This window comes from Ornithorhynchus anatinus, chromosome X2 (genome assembly GCF_004115215.2).
Source record: "Ornithorhynchus anatinus isolate Pmale09 chromosome X2, mOrnAna1.pri.v4, whole genome shotgun sequence".
Taxonomy (NCBI): Eukaryota; Metazoa; Chordata; class Mammalia; order Monotremata; family Ornithorhynchidae; genus Ornithorhynchus; species Ornithorhynchus anatinus.
In genome coordinates this window covers 6564101-6588435 of record NC_041750.1, presented here as the reverse complement: position 1 = coordinate 6588435, position 24335 = coordinate 6564101, and the positions used below count along the sequence as shown (strand labels likewise).

The 24335-nt window shown below is 49.3% G+C and overlaps 1 protein-coding gene across 1 annotated transcript in view; it reads left to right on the top strand.

The window, feature by feature from the left end:
- RAD54L2 (RAD54 like 2) overlaps positions 1 to 23509 on the top strand; it is an 86794-nt gene extending 63285 nt beyond the window's left edge. Inside the window, exons 10-22 of the mRNA XM_029052616.2 lie at positions 424 to 766; positions 1641 to 1818; positions 3262 to 3513; positions 3920 to 4038; positions 5097 to 5215; positions 7319 to 7418; positions 8467 to 8672; positions 9107 to 9282; positions 10501 to 10697; positions 19121 to 19317; positions 20457 to 20546; positions 21852 to 21944; positions 22487 to 23509. Coding sequence (XP_028908449.1) covers positions 424 to 766; positions 1641 to 1818; positions 3262 to 3513; positions 3920 to 4038; positions 5097 to 5215; positions 7319 to 7418; positions 8467 to 8672; positions 9107 to 9282; positions 10501 to 10697; positions 19121 to 19317; positions 20457 to 20546; positions 21852 to 21944; positions 22487 to 23490 — 3074 coding nt within the window. The 3' untranslated portion in view covers positions 23491 to 23509. The remainder of the gene's footprint in view (positions 1 to 423; positions 767 to 1640; positions 1819 to 3261; positions 3514 to 3919; positions 4039 to 5096; positions 5216 to 7318; positions 7419 to 8466; positions 8673 to 9106; positions 9283 to 10500; positions 10698 to 19120; positions 19318 to 20456; positions 20547 to 21851; positions 21945 to 22486) is intronic.
- Positions 23510 to 24335: the final 826 nt, after the last annotated feature.

Here is a 24335-nt window from a genome sequence, read left to right as displayed (position 1 = left end):
TCATATGAAGTTCTTTGACACTCTTTAGCCAACCAGAGTGATTATAATCCGATATGATGGTATTGGGGGTCCAATTCTTGATAGCCACAGCTGATTTCCTCTGGTTTTGCCCACCTTTTCCTAAATTTCTCTATCCTCATCAGGAAGAGAGCACCTTCCAGGTTCAAATTTGTGATTCACCTGCTGAAACCGTTGGGTCTCATTTAGCTGAACGAGGCTGGGTCCAGCAGAAGTTGGTTAAGAGTCATAAGAAGGTTAGCCACAACCAATCCCGAGGTCTGGAAGATTCTTCTTTAGCCTCTTTCCCTGCTCCAAGAACTAGAGTTGTTTTCAGCTTTTCCAGGGATTCTTTTTGTCCTGCCTCCCACACTTTCGAAAGGGTATCACTCTGACTTCTGCTCCCCTCTGCTCTTCTATCCCAAGGGATTGAGAAGGCCTTGGCCCGCCCTGGTCCCGATGTGGTCATCTGCGACGAGGGCCACCGGATCAAGAACTGTCATGCTAGCACCTCCCAGGCACTGAAAAATATTCGGTCGCGCCGGCGGGTAGTGCTGACCGGTTACCCCCTCCAGAACAACCTTATTGAGTACTGGTGTATGGTGGATTTTGTTCGCCCAGACTTCCTGGGCACCCGGCAGGAATTCAGCAACATGTTCGAGCGCCCCATCTTGAACGGGCAGTGTATCGACAGCACTCCACAGGACGTTCGGCTCATGCGCTACCGTAGCCATGTCTTGCACAGTCTGTTAGAGGGCTTCGTTCAGAGGTGAGTCTCCTCCCTCAGGCTCCCGTCCCATCCGCTCTCCCGGGGCTAAAGCACTCTCTCTTGCCTGCTCCCCCTCCCCAAAATCAGGACTGCTCTTGGAATATGTTCTTCAGAACTACTCAGAGGGGACCATAGGAAAAGACCCAAGCTGGGCCTGCTCCGTAATTATGAACTACACACCTAGGGTATCCTGTGAAGACTGAAGGGTTTATCTCGCTGTGCAGAAAGCCACTTCCCCAACATTTTCCACTATTTTGGAAGAATTGTTAATAGCCTGCGTCTCTGGGACGAAGAGCGGTGGCCTTTATTTCACAGTTTGTAGAGATTTGGGAGTGGCAAAAACGAGCTTTTGAATGCTTGAATTCATCTGCAGTCTGGGCTGAATAACCAAGTTATCATCTCAGAATGTCTGCAAGTGTTTGGGAGTGCTGGGATTCATTGAGCCTCTCTCGCACACGCACACTCACGCACCCAGACCACCCCCGCTGGCTAGTAGCGTAGCCCGGGACATCAGATCTCTGGCTTGACGAGGTTCTAGTCTTGGCGGATGAGCTTGCTTAGATCGAAAGGCAACTCCTGCAACAATCTAGACTCCTGTTCTGACTGTCCCGGTTAGCGTGTCGGTGAAAGATTCATGCGGTCCCAAAAGCAGATTCAGGTATCTTGGGTTCCCTTCTGAGCCCTGCCAGCGCCTCAGTGAATAATCTTATCCCTTAGGTTTAGGTTCTCCGTCCTTAAAATAGTCTCAATTTCCGAGGGATAACTGACCGGTTAAAGGCCTCAAAATGGAAGTTTACTGAGTTTGTTTTATTATTTCCCAGTTACATTCTCCCAACACTGGCATCTCATCCTTCTGTTTGTCTTGCTCCCGTAGAAGAGGCCACAGTGTGTTGAAAGTACAACTTCCCTACAAAGAAGAGCACGTGATCCTGGTGCGACTTTCCAAGATCCAGCGGGCTTTGTACACAGAGTTTATGAACCGCTTCCGGGATGCTGGGAACAGTGGTTGGCTGGGACTCAATCCTCTTAAGGCTTTCTGTGTTTGCTGCAAGGTGGGTAATGACAGCCAGGAATCCCAGCTGGTAAAAGGGGAGCCTCTGTAGCCATGAGATCAAAGAACGGTGTCTATGTGATGCTAGGGCCTAACTGTGGCCGCGGCTCAGTAGCCTGCGGGGAAAGGGAAAAGGACTTAGGCAGCGAGGTTATATGCCTCACTGATTCTGAAATGCCAGGGTTTATGGGGCCCAATTCCATCTCCACTGATCATTCGCTCTGCAAGCTAAGCAAATCAAGACACCCCTCTTTGAGCCTCCATTTTCTCCTCTAGAAAAAGACAAGGATGGAGAGGTATGTTTCTCCCCTAGAATCAGAGCGGTAGGATGAGAGAAACACACAGAAAAACTATTCAGAGTTCATCTCTGTGTTTAACCACAGAGGGCGTTTCATCTTCCCAAAATGTCTTTGAGAGAGACTTGGCAATCCCAGATATTTCAAAATCAGAGCCTTAAAAGCAAATACATTTAAAAACCTCTCTCTCCCTATTTTCTGATGAAACTAAATCCTAATGGCTTCCCATGCCTCTTTTGAGGATCATTATTGCTGGATCGGGTGCTGAGTTCCCTCAACCGATCTCTGAGCTGTTCTGTCATTATTATTGTTGTTATCATCTTTAAGGGGTACTTGTTAAGCTCTATGTGCCAAGCACTGTAGTAAGTGTTGGGGTAAATACAAGATAATCAGGTTGGACACAGTCTCTGTCCCACACGGGGCTCCCAGCCTAAGTAGGAGGGAGTGGGATTTAATCTCCATTTTACAGTTGAAGAAATTTGAGGCACAGAGAATTTAAGTGACTTGGCCAACGTCACACAGCAGACAGCAAATACCATTTTTAAAAAAATGGCAGGTGGGCCCATGCTCTTTCCACTAGACCACACTGCTTCTCTTTTAAAAACTGCTTTGTCCTAGTCAGAGTAAAGAATGTGCCTTTCTTGAGTGTTTCTGATGAGAAAAGTGTCCATGGTCCCATATCTGGACAAGGGAAGCCGTGTTGGTCAGGACCAGGTGCTGTTTGGCATTAGCGTGATTGGTCTGAGGCTTATAGTTCTGGTCTCTGGAAAGCATGTGCAGAGTTGGGTGATGGGCTCTGGGCTCCTAACTCAGCTTACTCGGTCAAGTCCTGGGCACATCGAATTCCCTAACATCAAATTTTCAGCCAATTTTACTGCGGTGCTCAGAGCTGGTTAAATTAAAGCAGTTTGCAGACATGTTTGCTGTAGGCTGAAAGAGCAGCAGACTTGTTTGGGTTTCTAGTGTGACTGCATTTTGTGGCTGGCAAAGAGGTGTGTGTGTGTGTGTGTGTGTGTGTGAGAGAGAGAGAGAGAGAGAGAGAGAAAATGAGAATATGAATCCACTCTCCCCACATGCCCCCTGATCCTTAGAGTACAGAGTGGGAAACTCAGAGGTGACTGAGTCCTTCCTCGTCATTCACCTTTCAGATATGGAATCACCCCGATGTGCTGTATGAAGCCCTGCAGAAGGAGAACTTGGCCAACGAACAGGACCTGGATGTGGATGACCTTGGCACAGCAGGGAACAACACCCGTTGCCAGTCCCAGGGGATGAAGGTCAAAACTGAGAGCCACACCTTGGGCACCTCTGTAGGAGAGGCCACCAACAGCAAGTTTCTGCAGGGGGTCGGCTTCAATCCCTTCCAAGAGCGAGCCAACCAGGTCGTCACTTATGAGTGGGTGAGTTAAGTGGTGACCAAAAAGTCTTGATCTTCCCCACAAAGCAGATTCTCTCCCCCTGACCCCACCCCAAGATCTCACCCATCACCTCATTCAGTTGGATAAAATGATCCACAGATCACATCCTTTGGCTTCTGTTAGTTCTCAACCAACTCTGCTGATGTGTCCAAGACAAGAGATGGTTTGACAGCCAGGGGTTTAATATATATATATATATATGTTCTGGCATTTTTTTCCTTTGCTGTATAATCTTTAACCTGTGAGAGAGAGGCCGGGATTAAGTTTTTGGGGGCTTATTCCGAAGGCTGGACTCTTTAATGGTATGCCCAGTGGAAGTCCTCACAGGTGTCTGTCTCACTGTTTTCAGCCCAGTTGGGTGACTGCCCTTCTTGCTTTTCTGTTTTAGGCCAAGGACATTCTGTGTGATTACCAAACTGGAGTCTTGGAGAACTCACCCAAGATGGTGCTGCTTTTTCATTTAATTGAAGAAAGTGTGAAGCTTGGAGACAAGATCCTAGTGTTCAGGTAGTGAGCAGTGCTGGGGGCTGCTCTCTTGGGCCCCTGCATGCCCCCTGAGGCCCTGCGTTGCATTTCATGTGGAGATAGAACAACCAGGCAGTGAGGCTTGTCCTGTGATCTCCTTTCCTCATTCACCATTTCTGGCCTTGTGGCTCTTCCTCTGTTATTTTGTTTCCTTATTGGTTTCTTTCTTGACTCCTTTTATCATTAAAGGAATTTCCCCATGTGAGGTCATTTAGGGATCCCCAAACTGGGACATTGTTTTAGGGCTTCCCCACATGGTGCTATTGGCTCTAGAAGGAATTGAAGCAAAGGGTGGTGGCTTGGATTTCTTCAGTCCTCTCCTGACCCATCCTTGAAGATGCGCATACCACTCTTCTGGCTGCTTAGCAGCTCTAACCGGAGACATTCATCCCTTGGAATCCCCCAGCGGCGGGGAGACAACCCTACGGAACGATCTTAGAAAAGCAGGCACAGTTACAACCTGGGAAGAACTCCAGTGTTGCCGTCGCATCATAGATCATGTCCAGCATTAGATGTCTTATCGGCCAACTCGGCAGTAGATCCAAGGACCAGAGCGGTTGTTGGGATGTGGAGAGGGACCTCCCAGGCTGGAGGCTGGAGCTAATCTCCTTAGTCAAGCCTATATGTTACTTAAAACACCAGGATGAGATCCAAAATGCAATGGAGATTTTTTTTTTTTTAAAGGCTGAGTGCCATCAATGCACCGAACACTGTGCTAAGTGGTACCATTGTCTTGAATTGCTGAAGCAGAGAAAAGAGAGAGAAGCAGGGGAAGAAAGATGGAGATTTCTTGATCCCTTGGGTGTAAGCAGAGAGAAGTGATCCTGTTCATTACTCTGCGGGAGGAAAATGTCCTTTAGTGTCTTAAAGACATGAGTTACTGGATGTGCTACAGCTGCTCTGGTAGCCATCGAATTGATGCTGGGGACTGGTTTTGGTGGCAGTTTGCAAGAAGCTGTAGTCAGTGGGTAGGGCTTTTGTGCAGTAATGCCCTGGGGTGGGAGGTGTATCTTTCTGAGCAGACGTGTTACCCTTTACAGCCAGAGCCTGTCTACCCTGTCTGTCATCGAGGAGTTCCTGGCTAAGAGATCAATGCCCTGCCTGCCCGACTCAGATGGGCAAGGAATTCAGAACTGGGTCCGGAACCACAGCTACTACAGTGAGTCGTCCTCCTCTTCCTTCTCCTCCTCCTCCACCTCCTTTCCAGTCACTCCCCAGGGTGCTGCTTTGATCTTATGTATTTGGGAGGGCAGTAAGCGGAATAAGCTGGTTCTCTTTGGAAAGTGTTCTTCCACTGGCCAGATCCAGCAAAGGGGGCTTCTGAGTAAGCGTGGTTCCCCTGCTCCTGGCTTCCTGGTGGTGCAAAGCGTGGGTTTGGTTGATTGGTTGGTTTGGGGGGGCTTTTTTATTTTGGGGGGGTTTGAACTTTCAACCCCACTCCTTCATTCTCATCTTCAGGGGTCACTGCCAAAGCAACCCCCTTCCGATCGGGGCACTGGGAGACGAGACCAGTTGTCTCCCAGAGAAGGGAGCCCATGGGCTGGCCGGGTGCGGAGTCGATAGCACAGCAGCCTAATGAAGAATGGCTCATGGACACAGGTGCTGGGTGCACCTTGTCTTAGCAAGGTCCTCTCTCTTCAGAGCGGTGGCTGTTGCGGGGTGGTTTCGGAGCCCAACAGTGGCTGCCTTCAGGCCAGCCAAATCTGCTCAGAAATAGGAAGGACCATCAAGTGGCACTGCGCCGTCCCCTGATAAAACAGCCCTTCCTGCCTGCGTATGCCCTGCTCCGATGCTCCTGCCTTTTTCTGGCCCCATCGGTCTAGAGGACAGCTCTCATTTTTAGTGTTGTCCTTTGGTTGAGTGTTTCTTCCTTTTTGCTCTTCCCCTGGTTTTGACAAGAAGGTGGAAAGAGAGCCCTCTGCCCTGACCAAGCCACTCTGAGCGACGGATTCAGTGATGGCTTATGAAATGGGCGAGGTCACAGTGGTGTCCGCTGTTGTTGAGGGCTCAGAGGTGTGGTGTTTGGTGGCCACAGCCTGCGCCCCTTCTCCTTGCCAGCCGCCTAGTAATGGGGGCCGCTGGGCCTGGGGAAGGCCAGTGGAGAGACCGTGGCTGGCTCAGCTCAGTTATCAGCAGTACTACCTAAACTCCAGCACACATCCTGCTGGCAGTAGGAAACATCGTTCCCCTCTTAACTTTTTGCTTTTGCCCACCCCAATTGCATGGGGTAAGTGCAAGAGATTCTCTCACTCACACTCATGGATACGGTTTCACCGTCACCAGCGCTATCTTTGAATCAAAGGCCAACTCCACTGCCATTTGGAAAAGTTTTACTTTTTCCTTCTTCCCCCTCTCCATTGCTATCTTACATGCCTGTGAGAACAGCTGCTTCCAGGCTGTGTTCAGAAGAGTCCTTCTCTTCATTCAGTCGTGTTTATTGAGCACTTACTATGTGCAGAGCACTCTGTTTTTGGTCGTGGTTTTTTTAAGCAGGGTGGGGGTTAAAATGCTTATGACTGTTTCTTTTTCCTTACAATATTTCTTGAGTCTGTAGTACCTTAGAGCTGCGAGAGCTTTATGATTCTCGGTATTGGTAATTTCTCCAACAAGCCCGGGGCACGACACTCCATTTTACAATGAGGAAGAGAACTTAGGCTAGTGTGGTTCAACGAATTAATGGCTGAGCTAGACCAGGGCCCAAGGATTCTCTAAATTCCCATCAGTTGCCCTTTACTCCCCTGAGTCGTACACTTCTCCAACTCTTAACTCTCATTTCTTCAGCCCAGGGCGACAGTGCCATTCTGTTCGCCTCTGCCTCCCCTTGCATTTCTTCCCATTTGCTTTGGCCCCTCTCAAATTCAGTCCTTTACTTTTCTAGGGGACTGTGGATTTTCTTTGCTCAACCATACCCTGTCCTGTTGCTTTGCTCCTCTGGAATTCAGATGGCAGCGCCACTCTGGAAATAGGACAAATTAGAACAGGGACATCATTTTTTCTTTAATGCAATGCAGGGAGAGCAAGAACCTGCCCTCTTCATGAAACTTACTGTCAGAATCCTTTTGGCTGCATTCAGTGGGGGCATTCCAGGAGTCCCAGTAACCTTTTATTTACTTCTCTAAAGCCGTTTCCTGCCTCCTGCTATTTAATCGCTAGAAAGGCGCTGTCTTGGGTCCCAGTAGAAAAGAAGGGAGCTGTTGCTTTGTGAGGTGCAGACCTGTGACACCCCCACATTCTCACTCCTTGTCGCCATTTTCCTTCCCAGGGTTAGATGGCAGCACCTCAGCCTCAGAGAGAGAGCGATTGATCAACCAGTTCAATGACCCCAGCAGCAGCTCTGTTTGGCTCTTCCTCCTTTCGACTAGGTGAGTGGGCTCTGTCCCAGAATCGTAGGGGGTGAGGTGGTCACCGTGGGCGAGAGGCGGGTACAAGGCGATTTTAGTATTTTTCAGAGGGATTGTGGGTACGGCACTCTCTGAAGGGTGCTGCGGCCCTCTAGCAAGAAACCCAAAGAAGCAGCATGGTCTAGTGGATAGCGCATGGGCCTGCGAGTCAAAAGGACCCGGATTCTAGTCCCAGCTCCGCCAGTTGTCTATTTGACCTTGGGCAAGTCACTTGACTTCTCTGTGCCTCAGTTACCTCCTCTGTAAAATGGGGATTAAGACTCTGAGCCCCGCATGGGACAGGGCCTGGGTCCAACTTGATGATGTATCTATCCCAGCGCTTTGTATAGTGCCTGGCACATAATAAGCGCTTAAGATACCATTAAAAAAAAATCTTAAATTTCAGATGAAATAAACTGACGATAGAGTTTGAATAGGTTGTTCCGTACCTCACGGCTTGAGCGGGTTTTCTTGGACACTGGGCTGGGAGATTCAGAATGTGGTTATATGCACAAAACCACTGTCTGTTCAATAAAGCAGTACTGAAGCTGAGGCTTTGGGAATCTTAGTCATTGCTGAAGAGTGGGAAGGGGGAGAGGGGAGTTCTCATCGAATCCCGGAAGGCATTTTTTGTATTCTGCTCACATGAGGGCAACGGCAACTTCAGGGAAGAGAGAAGCATCTTGGGAACTTTCTCCTTTTTGCAACTGTTTACTGACTGTCAGAGCAGGGCCTAAGGATGAACTGGGAGTGGGATGTCAGCTATCTTTGGAGTTCTCGGCATCAAAACGGAAAAACCCCAAAGCACAACTGGTCCACAAAAGACTCCCATGAAAGTTGTTAATAATGATGGTATTTTTTAAGTGCTTACAAAGTGCCAAGCACTGTACTAAGCACTAGGGTAGATCCAAGATGATCAGGTTGGATTTAATCCCCATCCTACCAGGGGCTCCCACTCTAAGCAGGAGGGAGAACAGGTCATCGTTCTGCAGCTGATGATTTTTGTTCCTGTTGACTTGATTTTTAAAAGAGCTGGGTGTCTGGGAGTCAATCTGATCGGTGCCAACCGCGTGGTGGTGTTTGATGCCTCCTGGAACCCCTGCCATGATGCCCAGGCAGTCTGCCGTGTATACCGCTACGGTCAGAAGAAGCCCTGTCACATCTACCGCCTGGTGTCTGACTTTACTCTGGAGAAGAAGATCTACGACCGGCAGATCTCCAAGCAAGGCATGTCAGGTAAGCCACTTCCTAACATGGAGCATCCACAAACTGGACCGGGAAAGGGAGGAGGAGGAGGAGGGGTGGAAAGTATCGGTTTGCAAGACTTTGGACTTGAACATTTTGACAAGCCCGCCGAGAAATGGCATAAGGCAGATTTAAGGTGAATTTGGCCTGGGCAAGTACGAGGTTTTGCAGGCTCCTATTCCCTCTTCGTTGCCTCTCACTGTTCAGGCTCGGGGCACCATCTCAGCCTGGAATCGGATTGCTTTCTCCTCTTCCAGGCCCTTGTCTTCTTGGCATAGGCCCTAAGCTAGTGAAGGAGGAGGGTGGAGGCGGTGCCCCCGATGAGACTCGTGATTTGTTTTGACTTGAGCTTCAGTGTTTTCGCTTTCCTTTGTCGTCGTCGTCATCCTCATCTCTGACTGCCCCTGTAATGTCTGCCTTCACAGATCGGGTAGTGGATGATTTGAACCCAATGCTGAACTTCACCCGGCGGGAGGTGGAGAACTTGTTGCACTTTGTAGAAGAAGAGCCAGATCCTACACAACTAGCACTGAATACAAGCAAGATCAAGGAGTCTGTTTTACAGCTTGCCTGTCTCAAGTACCCTCACCTCATCACCAAGGTAAGGGCCCTGGATCTCACCACATGGCCCAGGGTGCACTTCCACCCCAGTCAGGGTGAGAGTCTCGCTCAGAGAGTGAGTGAATTTTTTGATTTAATGGTCTCTTCAGCGCTTGCTCTATATGCCAGGCACTGGATTAAGTGCCTGAGTAGATACAGGCTAATTAGGTTGGACGCAGTCCATGACCCTACCACACGGGGCTCACAGTTGTAATCCCCATTTTACAGATGAGGAAACTGAGGCCCAAGTTCACAGCAGACAAGTGACGGAACTGGGATTAGAACCCAGCTTCCTCTGACTCCCAGGCTTGGGCTCTTTCCACTTGGCCACACGGCTGTAGGCAGACGAATGACTAAACCATCCAGAGCAGGTGGAAGTTTCTCCTTTTCTCACAACTCCGCTAGAGAGGAGTCCTTCTTTATGTTCTTTCCAAATGCTTTCTTGTCTGAATTTAACCCCGTTTCCCCAGTGGTCTCAGAGAAAACTTGGGTTACTCTCCTCCCCATTAAGTGTTTCACATACTCGACGATATCAATTTTTCACGCTTTCTGTAAACAACCCAGATTGCCCTGACATCATCTTGTAGGATTTAGGCTTCCTCCCTTTAATCATTTTAGTCACATTTTCTGCTGGCCCCGGGGAAGTTTTTTCTCCAAATTTTTAAAAATTAAGAGGGCCAAACAGGACACAATTAAGGGTCCGACCAGTGTAAAGTAGAGCAGAAAATGAGGGATTTCATCCCAAACCCAGCATGTTGTATGGCTCTTGATGCAGCCCAATAACTTGTTGACTTGTCAGGGCGGCAGTACCATGCTGACCTGTACTGAGGTTTGTTTGACTCTGACCCTCTTTATTTTCACACGTACCCTTATGCAGGACTTGCCTATTGGCAGCATTCATTTTTCAACCCAAAGTCTAATGAATACCCCATACTTGTCCCCTAATGAGTTTGACTCTGTTTTTGTAGGCTGTTTTTCCATTTGGGGCAGCTCTCACATACATAATTGAGAGGAAAAAGCCTCTTGGTACTTATGTAAGCACCAATTGAATTAGTGCTGGAAATTCTCTCCTGGAAACCTGGGCTCCTCTCCTGGTTTCAGGGTGTTGTGAAGGGGGGGACTTGTGAAGTGCTCTGGTCAGAATGTGCTCATTACCGGTCATTCCCTCCCGGGGCCTGAGTTGGTGTTGAGGAGCTAGTCAACCCCGTTGTGTCTCCAGGAGCCTTTTCAGCATGAGTCACTGCTGATCGACCGGAAAGAGCACAAGTTGACGAAGGCAGAGAAGAAAGCTGCAAAGAAGAGCTATGAGGAAGAGAAGCGAGCGTCCGTCCCTTACACACGCCCATCCTATGCTCAGTATTATCCTGCGAGTGACCAGAGCCTGACCAGCATCCCTGCCTTCAGCCAGAGAAACTGGTGAGAGCAGAATGTGTTTATGTGTGTACACGCGTGAACGTTTCTAGTGAGGACACTTATCTGAGGGAGAGGAGCTTGCTGGTGTTCCAGAATCAAACAATATTTCTCCTTTAAGCAGTGAGAATATATAGTTCATTGCTAAAACAAAGCCCCCTATGTGTATTTACTTCAAATTGAGCATCAATGTAAGCTCTAGCCAAGAGACCTGTTCCTACGGGAATGTGAACGGTCCAGAAGGTTATTGTTTTTAGCAGTTGTAGACGGCCCCGTTCAACCAACAAACGTGTGGGTGTAGGTCCAAGCCATTAATCTGAAATCCCAGCAGGAGGTGGGTGACCTTGATTTCTTAAGGGAACACACTTATTAGCCTGGCTCCTGTCAGGTGGGCCGACCTCATTGTATTTAGTTTATGGGTGTTCGTGACACCAGCGGAGGTCTCGCTTTTCAAATATAGAGTATTGGCCGACTCTTTGCCCAGATGCGGTGAAGGCCCTGGTGGTGGGCCTTTGCAAAAGACACAGCGGCTTTGGCAGAAGTCAGGAAGTTCTGTTTCTGCAGTGGTAGCTAGTAGGATTTTTGTTTGTACGTGAGCCTGTGCGATAAATTGCCTGATGCAGAGATATTCGACCTGTGGCCCCGAGGCCGCTTGCGGCCCAGCCGTTATAATAGCATGGGTGTGGGTAGCCGAGAGGCTTGAAACTCAGTATGCAACCTGGAACTGAGTGCTGCAGCAATCCTATGGAACTGCATCTCTTCTGGGACTCCTCAGAGCTCGGAGCCTCTGCTCTCACCCCCCAGGGGGCAGATAGGTGCTTTTGGGACTAAGCGTCGCATGTGCTGCAGTGAGATGCTGCAGCACTCGATCCTGGCAGCCCTTTGAAGCCATGGTTGGTTAGGCCTATGTTTTAATAGATGGCCTGCAATAAACGTTAAGCTGCAGTGCCGTCGGAACGCCCGGGTGCAGTTTCTAGGACAGTTTGGAGTCTGCAAGTGGAGCCATGACCACCGCTGAAGGGTGATGGAGGTTCTTGATAACTTGATTGTATTGTATCTGCCTAAACACTTAGCAGAGTCCTTGATAGGTAGTAAGCGCTTAACAAATACCACTGTTTTCATTGTCATAGACTGTTCCTTTTTCTTATTTCCAGCGGTCATCCTCCCATTTGACCAGAGCTGGGTTTGGAGTGTGATCTGGAAATATTTTTTCCTCTCTTTAGGGGAGCTAGGTGCTACTTTGAGCATATGATGTATTTTCTAAATTTCTTAGATGAAAATGATCTGATTTGTATCTAGAAAAATGAAATCCATCTTCAGAGTATAAAGCCATTTCTTAAGAACGTAGGAAAAGCTTCACTGGATCCGACCAGGGGTGACAAGATCCTGGCAGGAAGCAGTGCTCCTTGACATCTTCCCTAACATCCCCAAAGTTTCCCTCTACATCCCCGAATTTTCCCTCCAGTGAACCCGTTCCAGTCTCCCGGTCCATGAACTTGTCCAAATCCCCCTTGATCCTGCTGATAGTTTTGACCTGCCCAGCTTCCTGCGATAATGAATTCCACACCTGTAATCCCCTCTGAGTTAAGTGTTCCCTTCTGGTTTTGAATCTACCACTTTCAAGCTTCAATTGGTGGTGCCCCCCTCATCCTCTCACTGTGGTATTTAGTGAACAAGAACTCTGATTTCAGCCCGTCTTCGTGCTTATTGATTTCTGTAGACTTCAAGTATTATCCATCTCAACCTTCATTTTCCAGACTGAAGAGTTCTGATTGTTTCTTTTTATCCTCAGAGCGAGGCTTCTCCGTCCCTTATGACCATTTTGCTGCCTTTTTCTCTGCCCTCTCTGGCTCTGTCGTGTTCTTCCTAAAGGGCAGCAACTAGACCCGTGGACACATTCCATATGTGAGCACTTCATGCATTTATACCGGAGCAAAATGGTGTCTTTTGCTCTCTTTTTCCATCCCCTTCCTTGGGATACCCTGCATTTTATTAGCCTTTTTGGTTGCCGCGCATATTAAACTGTTGATCTGGCAGACTAGCCAACAATGATTCACTCTGAGACCATTTTCCTGAGTCATGGCTGTCACCATTTAGTTGTAATTTGGATCAAATTGAAACTCATTCGACATGGTTCCTGCCCCATCTGCATGACAGTTCACCACTCAGAAGAACCTAGTGTCGTCTGCATGAGAAACAGCATGGCATAGAGGATAGAGCACGGACCTGGGAGCCAGAAGGTCATGGGTTCTAATCCTGGCTCCGTCACTTGTCTGCTGTGTGACCTTTGGCAAGCTGCTTCGCTTCTCTGTGCCTCAGTTACCTCATATCTAATATGGGGATTGAGACTGTGAGCCCCAAGTGGGACAGGGACTACTATATTTTCTTTACCTGTGGTTTTAGAGCCACTAAGAACTAGTGGGTTTAGGAAGGTTCTTGTGTCTTACCCAAAAACTTTACCGCTTGACTTCTCCTGATGAATTACGCAGTTCATATTTGTGAGTCTGATGTCTCCCATTTTTCCTACATGCCCTAGTTTTACAGCATCGCCCCAGCATCCATTTTATCCAGTTTCTTCATCCCAGTCAGGTATTCTACTGAGTAATCTTATGACCGTATTTTTGTTTAGGGATTTTTTAATGCAAAGGGGTTCCACGGTTTCCCGCCTACCAGCCAAGATGTTTGTCATTGCTGTTCAACTCTCAGATCCATTTTTCCTATAGCATTTGTAACCCGGCAGCATTATACCACATCAGTATTCCCTCCTTCCTCATCGCTGATGCCTAGGTTTTCTATATCCAAGTATTCCAACTCCCCCATTTTGTTTGTTAGGCTTCTGGCATCAGCGTAGCAGCATATTTTTATAGTTTGACTTGGCAAAAAGGCCAAGTTTCACATCTCCCAGCTTCCTTGTTTGATGGGCAGTTTAATATGCCTTCTTCATTTTCCGTAAGGACCTGTTTGATTCTCTCTGAAACAATCCCCCCACTCCCCACCGCCCCTTTCGCAGCATACCTTTAACCTCAAACCAACTCTGCTCCAGAGGAGAGGGGGTTGTGTCAATCTAAGTCTTATGCTTTTCCATGCTCAATGATACCCCGCCCTGGTTTTTAGTCAGAAAACTGCCCTACCACCTTTCAGTTTTAGCGTTAGCAGCCTAATGATATTTTGATTTGGGCGGTGCCTCCGCATCCTGCACAAGTTCCACCTGTCCCCCAGATTTTCTCCCCTCCTCCCCCCCATCCCCATTCCTATCATATGCAAACCCTTCCTCTTTGCATCATCATCCCAGCCACACCAGGAGACTCTGAGGTGTGCTTGCCTCTGGGGGCCCCCCAGCCCATGAAACCAGCAGACTTTCAGAGAAAGCTACTTTCAGAGATCCTGGACTTCAGGGACCTGGGGAAATAAATAAATGACTTGATGTAACTTTTTTCATTGTATTTGAAGTCTCTTAGGGGCTTCAAGGGAGCAGGTCTATGACCAGACATCTACATTTACCTATTCTGGTCACTTCACAATTCAAAAGCAAACCTTGAGAGATTTTTTTTTCTTTTTTTTGTAGGGGAGAGGTTAAAAGAAAAAAACCTTTGACATTATAGAGAGATCGAAATGTCTTCTATTTATTTTTGGGCCACCTAATGGGCTCATAAAAGAGGTGAAATTCAGGCATAACGAGACTGGTCAAAGGCAGCAACCATCCCCACTGCTGGATTCAATGCTGTTTGGCATTATTTTGGAATTATTTTTTTTTAAGACATTACTTGAGATTAGGAAGTAATTTTCCTTCAGTCTGAACCGAGTCTGTAGCTATTTCTTAGAAGTAAGAGAAGTTGGTTCTTTCGCTCAGAACTTCTGCTGTGAAAGCAAACATCTTTCTAGGCATGTTTGCTGCAGAATGCTTTCTACACTGTCAAGAGATTGGAATTGAAATGACAAAAGGAAGACATATGAATTGTAAGGAGGCAGGTACTAAATTTGACATGCTATATGATTGTTTCTTGTGAAGATGTGTAAAGTAGAGGCTTCCTCTCCTCCAAGAGGCCTTCCCTGACTAAGCCCTCCTTTCCTCTTCTTCCACCCCCTTCTGAGCCCCCTTGACTGGCGCCCCTTATTCATCCCCCGTCCCAGCCCCACAGCACTTATGTACATATCTGTAATTTATTTAAAGTCTCTCTCCCACTCTAGACTGTAAACTCGTTGTGAGCAGGGAATGTGTCTGTTGTACACTCCCAAGCGCTTAGTACAGTGCTCAACAAACAGTAAGTGCTCAATAAATACAGTTAAATGAATGAATGAGTACTTATGAAGCATGTACAATGTGCCAGAGTAGAGACACTCCCTATCCCACAAGGAAAGCACTGACAAGGCAGCTACATAGGATACAACAGGAAATTACAAATTAGACCACCCAAATTACCAGTAACAGAAACGGGCAGCTAAAACAGGTCTTGGGAGGGGACGGGCCTCTCGCTCCTACCTGACCTGGGCAACGGTTCTCAGTTCCACACTGCTGCGGTCTTCCTAGCATTCAGATGGTTGCTGCTGGTGTCACTCCTGTGGTAGCCATTGGGAACGGGGAAGCTGGTCTAGGCCCGGGGCCAACCCTACAGTCCTGACAGCATGGAACCTCTGGACTTCTTGATTTTAGGCCTCCACCCTCAGCAAACGTGTCGGAAGAGTGCGTCTATTTACAGTGTCGGAAATTTTCAGTTGGCTAGCCCATCTGGTGGCTGGACCAAGGTGAGCAGTTGCCCAAGCCTAGTTGCAGGAGTCGCTGCCACTGCCGAAACTCCAATAATGGCCAGGTTTCCACCTCTGAAAACCGAAGCACCTTGGCCTAGTGGATGGAGCGCAGGCCTGGGAGTCAGGACCTGGGTTTTAATTCTGGCTCTGCCACTTGTCTGCTGTGTGACCTTGGACAAGTCACTTCACTTCTCCGCACCTCAGTTACCTCATCTGTAAAATGGGGATTAAGACTGTGAGCCTCATGTGGGACAGGGACTGTGTCCACCCTGATTACACCTACCCCAGTGCTTAGCACTCAGCACAGTGCCTGACAGATAGTAAGTACTTAACAAACACCATAAGAAAAAGACAGATTGGCAGGCAGTAGGCAGAGCCTGACCGAGCCAGCTGACTCTTAGAGCCTCTTGCTCCCAAAGCCGATTCTGTCTTCCTGATGGCTCTTGGCCAACTGGCTAGTTTGGTCTAGACCAGGGAAAGTGAACTTCTGCCTCGGGGTGAACGTCAGATGTCAACTACAGGGTACAGGCTCTTTCCTCCCTCAGTCCTCCTCCCCTTTCATTCGAGTAGGCCTCAAGAGCTTAAGATTTGTCTGGCAAATAGCTCCAGCATGACCCGTGTGCCAGGCCCTAGTCTGTTTGCTTCTAAGGCATCTCTTCTACTTCATTAATTGTCCCTGTCTTTCAGTCCAGTCCTGAAATCTTTTTAAAAAAATTCCTCTGAAGCATTCTTGATGTCTCTGAACAAGTGAGGGACACCTGGGGGTGAGCCTTCCTTTCTCTGCAGAGACATGGCTGCTTTGGTCATTGTGGGCAACTGTTCCGAACAAGGGGAAGTAAAGGAGTGAGTATACTGTGTTAGTTTTCAGAAGCAGGCGTAGATACACAAAACAAGAGGGTCAAGGAAAGCCTGTTGGTCTTGTGGGTACTATTCATAAGTCGGCGGGGCGATGACGACACTTTTCCTTAATGCCAGTTGTTATAGGATGATCACCTGAGCATTTTGTTTTACAGTAACTTTCAGAGGTTTGGGAGTATTTGTAGTTGTTCTTCTGGGCCTTCTGATCAGAGTCAGCACTGAGGGAAGGTGAGGGCCAAGTCGTCAGTGCTTTATGTCTGGATTGCACTGTGGCCTGAAACTATGACAAATGTACAGGATCTTCTGGTTAAAGACTATGGGTCAATTCTAGGAATTGAAGGTTCTTTCTCCAGGGACAGACCATTGAGTCAAATAGAATCTGTCATCTCTGTTGTATGTCCTCTTATTTTCAACTCCAAGTAAATTGCTCAATTTTTCATCAGAAAGAAAAGATTGCGTCTTAATTAAGAGCCTTTGCTCTGAAGTCGGTGCTTCTTTGGGGCTTTCATCTCACTGCCTCCCCTGACCGAATAGTGAATTTTTTTAGTCCTTGTGTTTGGCTCTTGGTAGCGGTAAAGTATACCCTCATCTTGAGATTGTGGAACAGGCAATTGTTCATAAATAACTCATTGGGAACCGAATGTGCCGAGAGCCAAGGCACTTCATTTTCTCCTGTCCCAGAAGAAGGGGCTCGGCAAGCATCAGGAGAGCAAAGGCTGAGCGGGAAGAACTAAGTCAAAGGAGAGATTCAGTGTAGGAGAAAGATCAATAAAAGGTTGTTGGCTTTTTATCCTCTCCTGCATTTGTCTCCCTCCCTCCCTCCCTCCTTCCATGTCTCTTTCTCACCTCATATCCGCCTGGCTGTCTCTGTGGGTCACTAGATGACTCTTCAGACCTCCAGCAGCCTCTCAATCTAGCCAATGCCAACAAGTAAAACATTATTTTAAAGTATGTAGAATGTCCTTTTAAAGTAAATGGGAACCGTAAAGAGAGGGGTGACTAATAAGTTGACTTAGAGGCAGGAGGCAGAGTGACAAAGAGTTGTTGGAGGAGATAGATGGAGTGTTGGAGTTCAGAGAGACTTTTTGGGGACTAACAGTGGTATTTGTGGACTGACTGAATTGTCATTGCTTGATCCATATTAATGCTCCTAGGAAGCGAGTTGGGCACAGATAGCCTTCTGAAGCAGCGTGGCTCAGTGGAAAGAGCACGGGCTTTGGAGTCAGGGCTCATGAGTTCGAATCCCAGCTCTGCCATTTGTCGGCTGTGTGACTGTGGGCAAGTCACTTAACTTCTCTGTGCCTCAGTTCCCTCATCTGTAATGGGGATTAAGACTGTGAGCCCCACGTGGGACAACCTGATTCCCCTATGTCTACCCCAGCGCTTAGAACAGTGCTCGGCACATAGTAAGCGCTTAACAAATACCAACATTATTATTATTACTCACTTTACAGATATGTAGGTGATGGGAAAGGACGGTAGCATTGTCTAGATTAGAACACAAACATCTTCACTCTTGATCAACTGATTTTTAATGATTAAATTTAGAAAAAGCATTTTTTTCAACCAGCCTACAAAATTATTCTCCAGCTTTTCTCACTTGTCAGTATCGTATTAGTGATGTTTTTGATGGTGAACAGCTATGGGGTGAATTTTTCAGTTTTTCGGTAAAATTTTTACTCACCTGCAGCCTTTTTATATAAGGCCTAGGCTAATTTGAGCTTGTGAACTTCTGGACCCGTGATAGTTTATCCCTAAACTAGTCAGCGTTCCTTTGAATTTTAAAATGCATAATATGAAAATGACTTGTGCTTTAAGATTTTAAAATCCATGTTATTTAATTCTTTTATGAGATGTGTGAGATTTGGGAGGTAGAGAGAATCACCTTCTGGTAAACTTAAATTACTCAGTGAATTTGTGGGCAGCTCCTTACTGCTGAAATTCACAAAAACAAGAGTTTTGAGGGTTTTTTTTATTTGGCTTTCTTTTTTTGTGCAATCCACTGCATTGCTACTTCGTGGGCATATTACATGATTTGGCCTTTTGTCCCTTGGTAAGTAAATTCATCCGCTTCTGCTAGACTTGTAATGTGGTCTGAGCAATGTTGCATTTTGTAATTCTTTGTAAGTACTTTCCAGGGTCTAACTCATACTCCAAAGAGCCCCAGGATTGAATGTCTCTTGGTGTCCCGAGTAAACTGTTACTCCTTCCAGCATGACACTTACCAGATTTGATTTTTCTGTGTTTTAAACAAATTATGAAAGTGTTTCTCTCTTTCTCTGTCTCTTTCTCCCACCCCCTTTCCTGTGGACTTTCTCTGCCCCATCTCTGTTTTCCTATCATCTCTTTCTGTACTCCCCCACCTCCTGCCCCATTTTCTGAGACCGCCCTCATTCCTGTGGGTGGGGGGAGTGCGCACACTCTATCTCCCTGCATTTTCCTTCTTGTCCTTTCTTTTCCTTGTGGGGCAGCACTAATGAACTAAAACATTCCTATAATAAGAATAGTTAATAATTGTGGCGTTTATCACCAAGCACAGGGCTTGATAGAGAATGAACAGATTGGAAACAGTCCCCGTCCCTTATCTTATAGTCTTGAGAAAAGCTTCCTTCTCAACTTCCCTCAGAGCCTGATGTGGCTTTGTGCTGTCTTTAGAGATACTCCCTCATCATTTCTCCGTCCCTTCTGGCCGACAACTAGGAGAAGACAAAGCTCCCCAGTTAGCAGAAGAGTGGGGATTCTGAACTCTGTCTTCGGGAGAAGGCGGGTGAGGGCTGCCAGGTGCTGATTTCCTCTTGCTCTCTCTCTCTCTCTCCTTCCCCCAGGCGGCCAACCCTGAAGAGTGACGACAAACCTGTAGCCAGCGTCCGCCCCGTGCAGTCCACCCCTATTCCCATGATGCCTCGGCACGTCCCACTGGGCAGCTCAGGGACAGCCTCAGGATCCAACCCAGCCATCAACTTCCCCATCAACTACCTGCAGCGGGCAGGCGTCCTTGTGCAGAAGATTGTTACCACCACAGGTCAGTGACTTCTTTGGCTTGGAATCGAGAGCAAAGCCCTAGTTCCCTCCCATAAGAGCGGAGAAGGTGATGGGTCAGCGATTTCTTTTCTTAGAGATCTTCATAGAATAGACCTGTATGTCCCCGGTGACCTACTGTCCAGCCTGGGGACGGAAGCAGGGGAGGAGAGACAAGTTGCCTTCTAAGGGTCCTGCCAGTCTTAGAGAGTCTAGGATTCTGTCATTTGGAAAAGAATTGTTGTTCCTTCTCGTTGTCAGTTTTTATAAAGCTTATACTATGTTCAGAGATCTGTACTAGGCACTTCTCAAAATGAAATGGATCAGGATAACGACTGTCCTGCCAAACTACTGGGTCCCTAATTTCTTAGAAGGGCTTTTATATGCTCTCTGTGGAAGGCCCAGTTTCTCTTGGAAGCACCGGTAAGGAGCTAAGGTAGAGCTGCTTCCTTTGTGTAATAATAATAATAGTACTTGTTAAGCGCTTATTATGTGCCAAGCACTGTTCTAAGCACTGAGGTAGATACAAGTTAATCAAGTTGGACACAGTCCCTGTGCCTCATTGGGCTCTCACTCTTAATCCCCATTTTATAGATGAGGTAATTGAGGCCCAGAGAAGTTAAGTGACTCGCCCAAGGTCACACAGCAGACATGTGGCGGAACCGGGCTTAGAACCCAGGTCCTTGTGACTCCAGGCCTATGCTCTATGCACTAACTTGGGATTCCTCCAAGGAACCCAAAGCAGCTTGGACTAGCACTTACAGGTAATGTAGGAAGGAGAGGGAAACTGAATAGAGCAAAATTAGTTCCCAGCTTTTGAAGCATAAAAGCAGTTATCATGATCCATGCAAAGTGTTGATTAGACTTCTTAAATGCATACCAATTGTTACTCAAAGTGAAATGGACAGGCTATTGTTCTTTCTAAGAATAATAATTATGGCACTCACTAAGTGCCTACTATATGTAGAGCGTCGGGTAGGTACCATCAGTTATGTCACTGAGGGGTCTTTCCAATCCCCTGGGGTCCACTCTGAAATAGCAAAAGGTTTTTAAAAGAAACAGGTGGGAAAACTGAAGGTGCGGGACTTGGTTTGGGGCTTCCCTCCTTGCAGATGTCCTTTCAGGTGTGTGTTTTTCTAACAGATATCGTAATTCCGGGAACAAACAGCTCCACGGATGTACAGGCAAGGATCAGCGCTGGCGAAAGCATTCATATCATCCGAGGGACAAAAGGTGAGAGAGCGCCCGGTGGGGAGATTTCCACCACCCCCCAGCCCTTGCCAGAGAAAATACCTTCCTGTTGTGGGCTCCATTAGACCTGGGAAATGCAAAGCCAACAAGTGGGGCCTGACTGGATGAATTTTCACATGGAATGGGAGCAAGGGGAGCCATCCCAATATAGCTGGGCCCCACCTTGCCCCCAAATGGAAAATTGAACCCAGCTGGGTCTGATGAAATCGGGCGGTGAGCCGCAAAACGACTGCTAGTACCATTTCTTTGATTCTCGTTTCGTGGAGCTTTCGTGGGACTCTGGGGGCAGCTCGTGGTGTGTTGGCTTAGTGACTGGAGGAGCAGGAAGAGATGGGGGTGGCATTGGTAAATGTAAGAGGAGGCCAATGCGGGTGCTGCTGGCTGGATAGACTTTTTCCATCCCTCTGTACGATCCTGTTTTGGCAAGGCTGTTGGAGGTGTCCACTTTCTCTGAGCCCGGCCCTGGCCTCTTCAGAAAGGGAGAGGGACTTCTGATCCTGGGCCGGATCGGCACCAGGCCCCCACTCTCTTTCCCTTCCAGCCCTCTGGGGTCGGCCAGCCTGAGGCACGTGACCCTGGTCCTGCTTCTGGGTGTTGCCAGCTTTTGTCCAACCCCTCGCTGACTCCCACAGGTTTCAGGTGGCTCGTTTTCCCCCGACCCCTCCAGCCTACATGGAAATTCCTCGCCCCTCCCCCTTTGCTTTGTTTTGTTCAAAGCACCGAGGGCCAGGAGTGGCAACCGCTGTAGAGGTACTTGGTTAGAGCGGAGGGCCCAGAACAGAAGCCTTCTATTTCGGGGAGGCGAACTCTTCAGAGCCCGAACGGAGAACCGATCCGGCCGGAGACCAGACCGAATAGCGGAACCCTCTCCAGAAGCGCCGAGGAGGTAGCCGGACATGAACATCCCCGAGGCCTGGCGGTCTACCCCGGCTTCCACGGCCCCTCCCTCTGGTGGGACAGAGCGGACAAATGAAGCTAGTCACAGTGAAGGATGGCGGCCCGGCCTTTCGGGGGCCCCCCGGGCGTCGGGTCCCAAGGCCCAAAGCGACCGTGCTGTTTCTGTCCGAGAGCCGCACGGCAGCATTAGACGTTGGCCTTAAACTGCAGGGGCCGCCTCCTACAGCCCTCGTCTCTCTTAGGGTGGCTTGGCAGGTATTCTTTTCTACCCAGACCTGAGTGTGTAGCTAGTAGCCAGCACTGGGTAGATTGTCCAGATCGCAGCGTTCCTGGAGCCTGCTCAGCATTAAATGGGTTGATGAGGTTGTCCTCCTTCCCATTCTGTTTCAGGGACATATATCCGGACCAGCGATGGACGGATTTTTGCCATCCGAACAACTGGAAAACCAAAGGCTGATGAAGACCGTCGGACAGCTGCCTCAGGTGCCTGTGGCAACTCCTTTTTCTCTGGTCGCTCTTCCTTGCCACCTCCCGTTGCTCATCTTCTTCCCCGGCTGGCTCTGCCGTGAGGGGGACCCTGGGGGGCCAGAGGTTGGACAGAATGAGAGATGTCGCTGCCCTGCCCTCCCAGTTTCCAGTTCCTTTTTGTCAGTTGCTGACACTCCTGCCCCTGTCTTGGCAGGGAAGGGGGAAGGAGGGCAGGGCTAGGGAAGAAAGGAGCAGGGTGTGCGAAACTGCCCCGGAAAACTGGCAGGCTAAGCTTATTGAGTTTCAGGCTTTCTTGCCCCCCAAGTGCTCAGGTGTCTGATGTTGAGCACCCCTGGCCAGTGTGGAAGTGGGGCTCCCCAGTCATCGCAGGAACTCTTCTTCCTGAGGTTGGCCTCAGAGCTGAGAGCCCCCGAGTTCCGCCAGCCCTTTCCCCCCGACCCCGAAATCAGGGCGGATCCAGAGGTCGCACGGATCCGCCCTCCCCGGCGGCAGTATTCTTCCTGTCTGTTCTAACCCTGGCCATGTTTTGCTCCCAGGATCCCAGGGTCCATCTCTCGAGTCCACGAGCAATGGCAGACACAGTGCCTCATCGCCCCAACCCCCCAACACGGAGGAATTAGCCCGGCCCATCTCTCCCGACAGTCCTGAGATCATCAGTGAGCTGCAGCAGTACGCGGAGGCTGCTGCCGCCCGTGAATCCCAACACAGCTCGCCCAGCGCCAACCCTGCCCTTTCCGGCCACCCGATCCGGCTCACGGACGGCGGTGCGGTTCCCGGGACTGCTCGGGGGGCCGAGCCTCATTTGGGGGGCCACTGTCTAGCCCAGCATCTCCCCGTCCCCCTCCCAGCTTCAGACCATGCCGGCGACGCTCACCCAGTGCTGGACTTAAGGGGCAACAAGCGCAAGTCGGCCTCCCCTGCTGCCGCCGCCGAGGAACCAGCCTGCCGGCCATCCAAGAAGTGCCAGCTGCCGGTCCCTGTGCAGCCATATGAACACGGGTACCCAGTTTCTAGCGGGTTTCCCCTGCCCTCCGTCTCCTTAAACCATAACCTCGCCAATCCCTTCGCCCCCCAGGCGGGGAACTCCTTATACATGGGCACTGGCTCATCCTATTACCAGCTGCCTAACCTGCTGGCAGACCCCCACCTGGTGTTCCCAGTGACTACTGACCCTCTTCTGCCAGCCGGCCCCGTCAGCTCATCCGCTGCTGCTACCTCAGTCACCGCCAGCATCCCCTCCTTCATGCTGAATCCCTCTGTGGCAGGGGTGCTGCCTAACTACCCGCTTCCCTTCACGCAGTCACTCCTGCCCGAGCCCAGGATGTTCGCGCCCTTCCCGTCTCCTGTTCTGCCGGGCAGCCTCCCCCGAGGCGTGTCTGTCTACCCCGGCTACGTGTCCCCCCACTCGGGCTACCCTGCTGGGGGCCTCCTGCGATCCCAGGTGCCTCAGTTTGACTCCCACGAGGTCTCAGAGGTAGGGTGCAGCTCCAACGAAGATGAGGACAAGGACGATGACGTGATTGAGATCACGGGAAAATAGGCGGGGGGCGGAGGGGGGAGGCGGAGAGGGCCGGGGGAGGGGAGGGTTGGGAGGGGATGGCTGTCCCCCATCAGTACATTGCCTCAGTCTATCCCAGTCCTCTAATAGGATCTCCACATGGCGTAAAGGCAGAGATTGAATAGTATCGGTAAAGATAGAACGGGGGGAGGGCGAGGGGGTGGGAGGGGGGAAGCGGGAAAGAATACAAGAGGCCGGGGAGCCAGTGCCATTGTTTCTAGATATTTCAGGGAGGGAATATAAAACCCAGAGCTGCAAGGTAAGGGAGTTAGGGGACCAGAGCCACCGCTTGGGAAGCCGGAGCAACAGAGACCTTTGGGCGAGCCTGCCCCTCTCCTCACCTCCTTTACCCACACTGTCTCGCTGTCTTTGATCATCTGAAATGGGAAATAGGTGGCCCTTGCTTGAGTGTGGGGCCTCGGGTGCAGCTTCTGATCTGGGGAGTGCTCTCTTTCAAGAGAGCTGCCTTACTTGGTGACTTGTCTTGGCCTGTGGGAGGAGGGGAGGGAAGGGGAAGGGCGGAGGGTGGGTTTGGGCTGAGACCCCAGGTGAAGTGGGATATTTTCATGGGGATAGTCAGGGAACAGGCCAGGGGTGGGGGTATGAATGAGTGTGTGTGTGTGTGTGAGAGAGAGAGAGAGTGTGTGTCAGTGTGTATGTAATGAGGAGAGGAAGGAGGACTGTGTGGGTGGAGGCCGTGTGAGAACCTGAAAAAGATCTTTGTCTTGCCTCAGTTGAAATAAAATCATGCTGTGACACAGCATCTTCCAGGAGAGAAAGAGAGGGAGGGACTTGGCTGGGTGGGGAGAAGAGCTACTGGTTTGGAG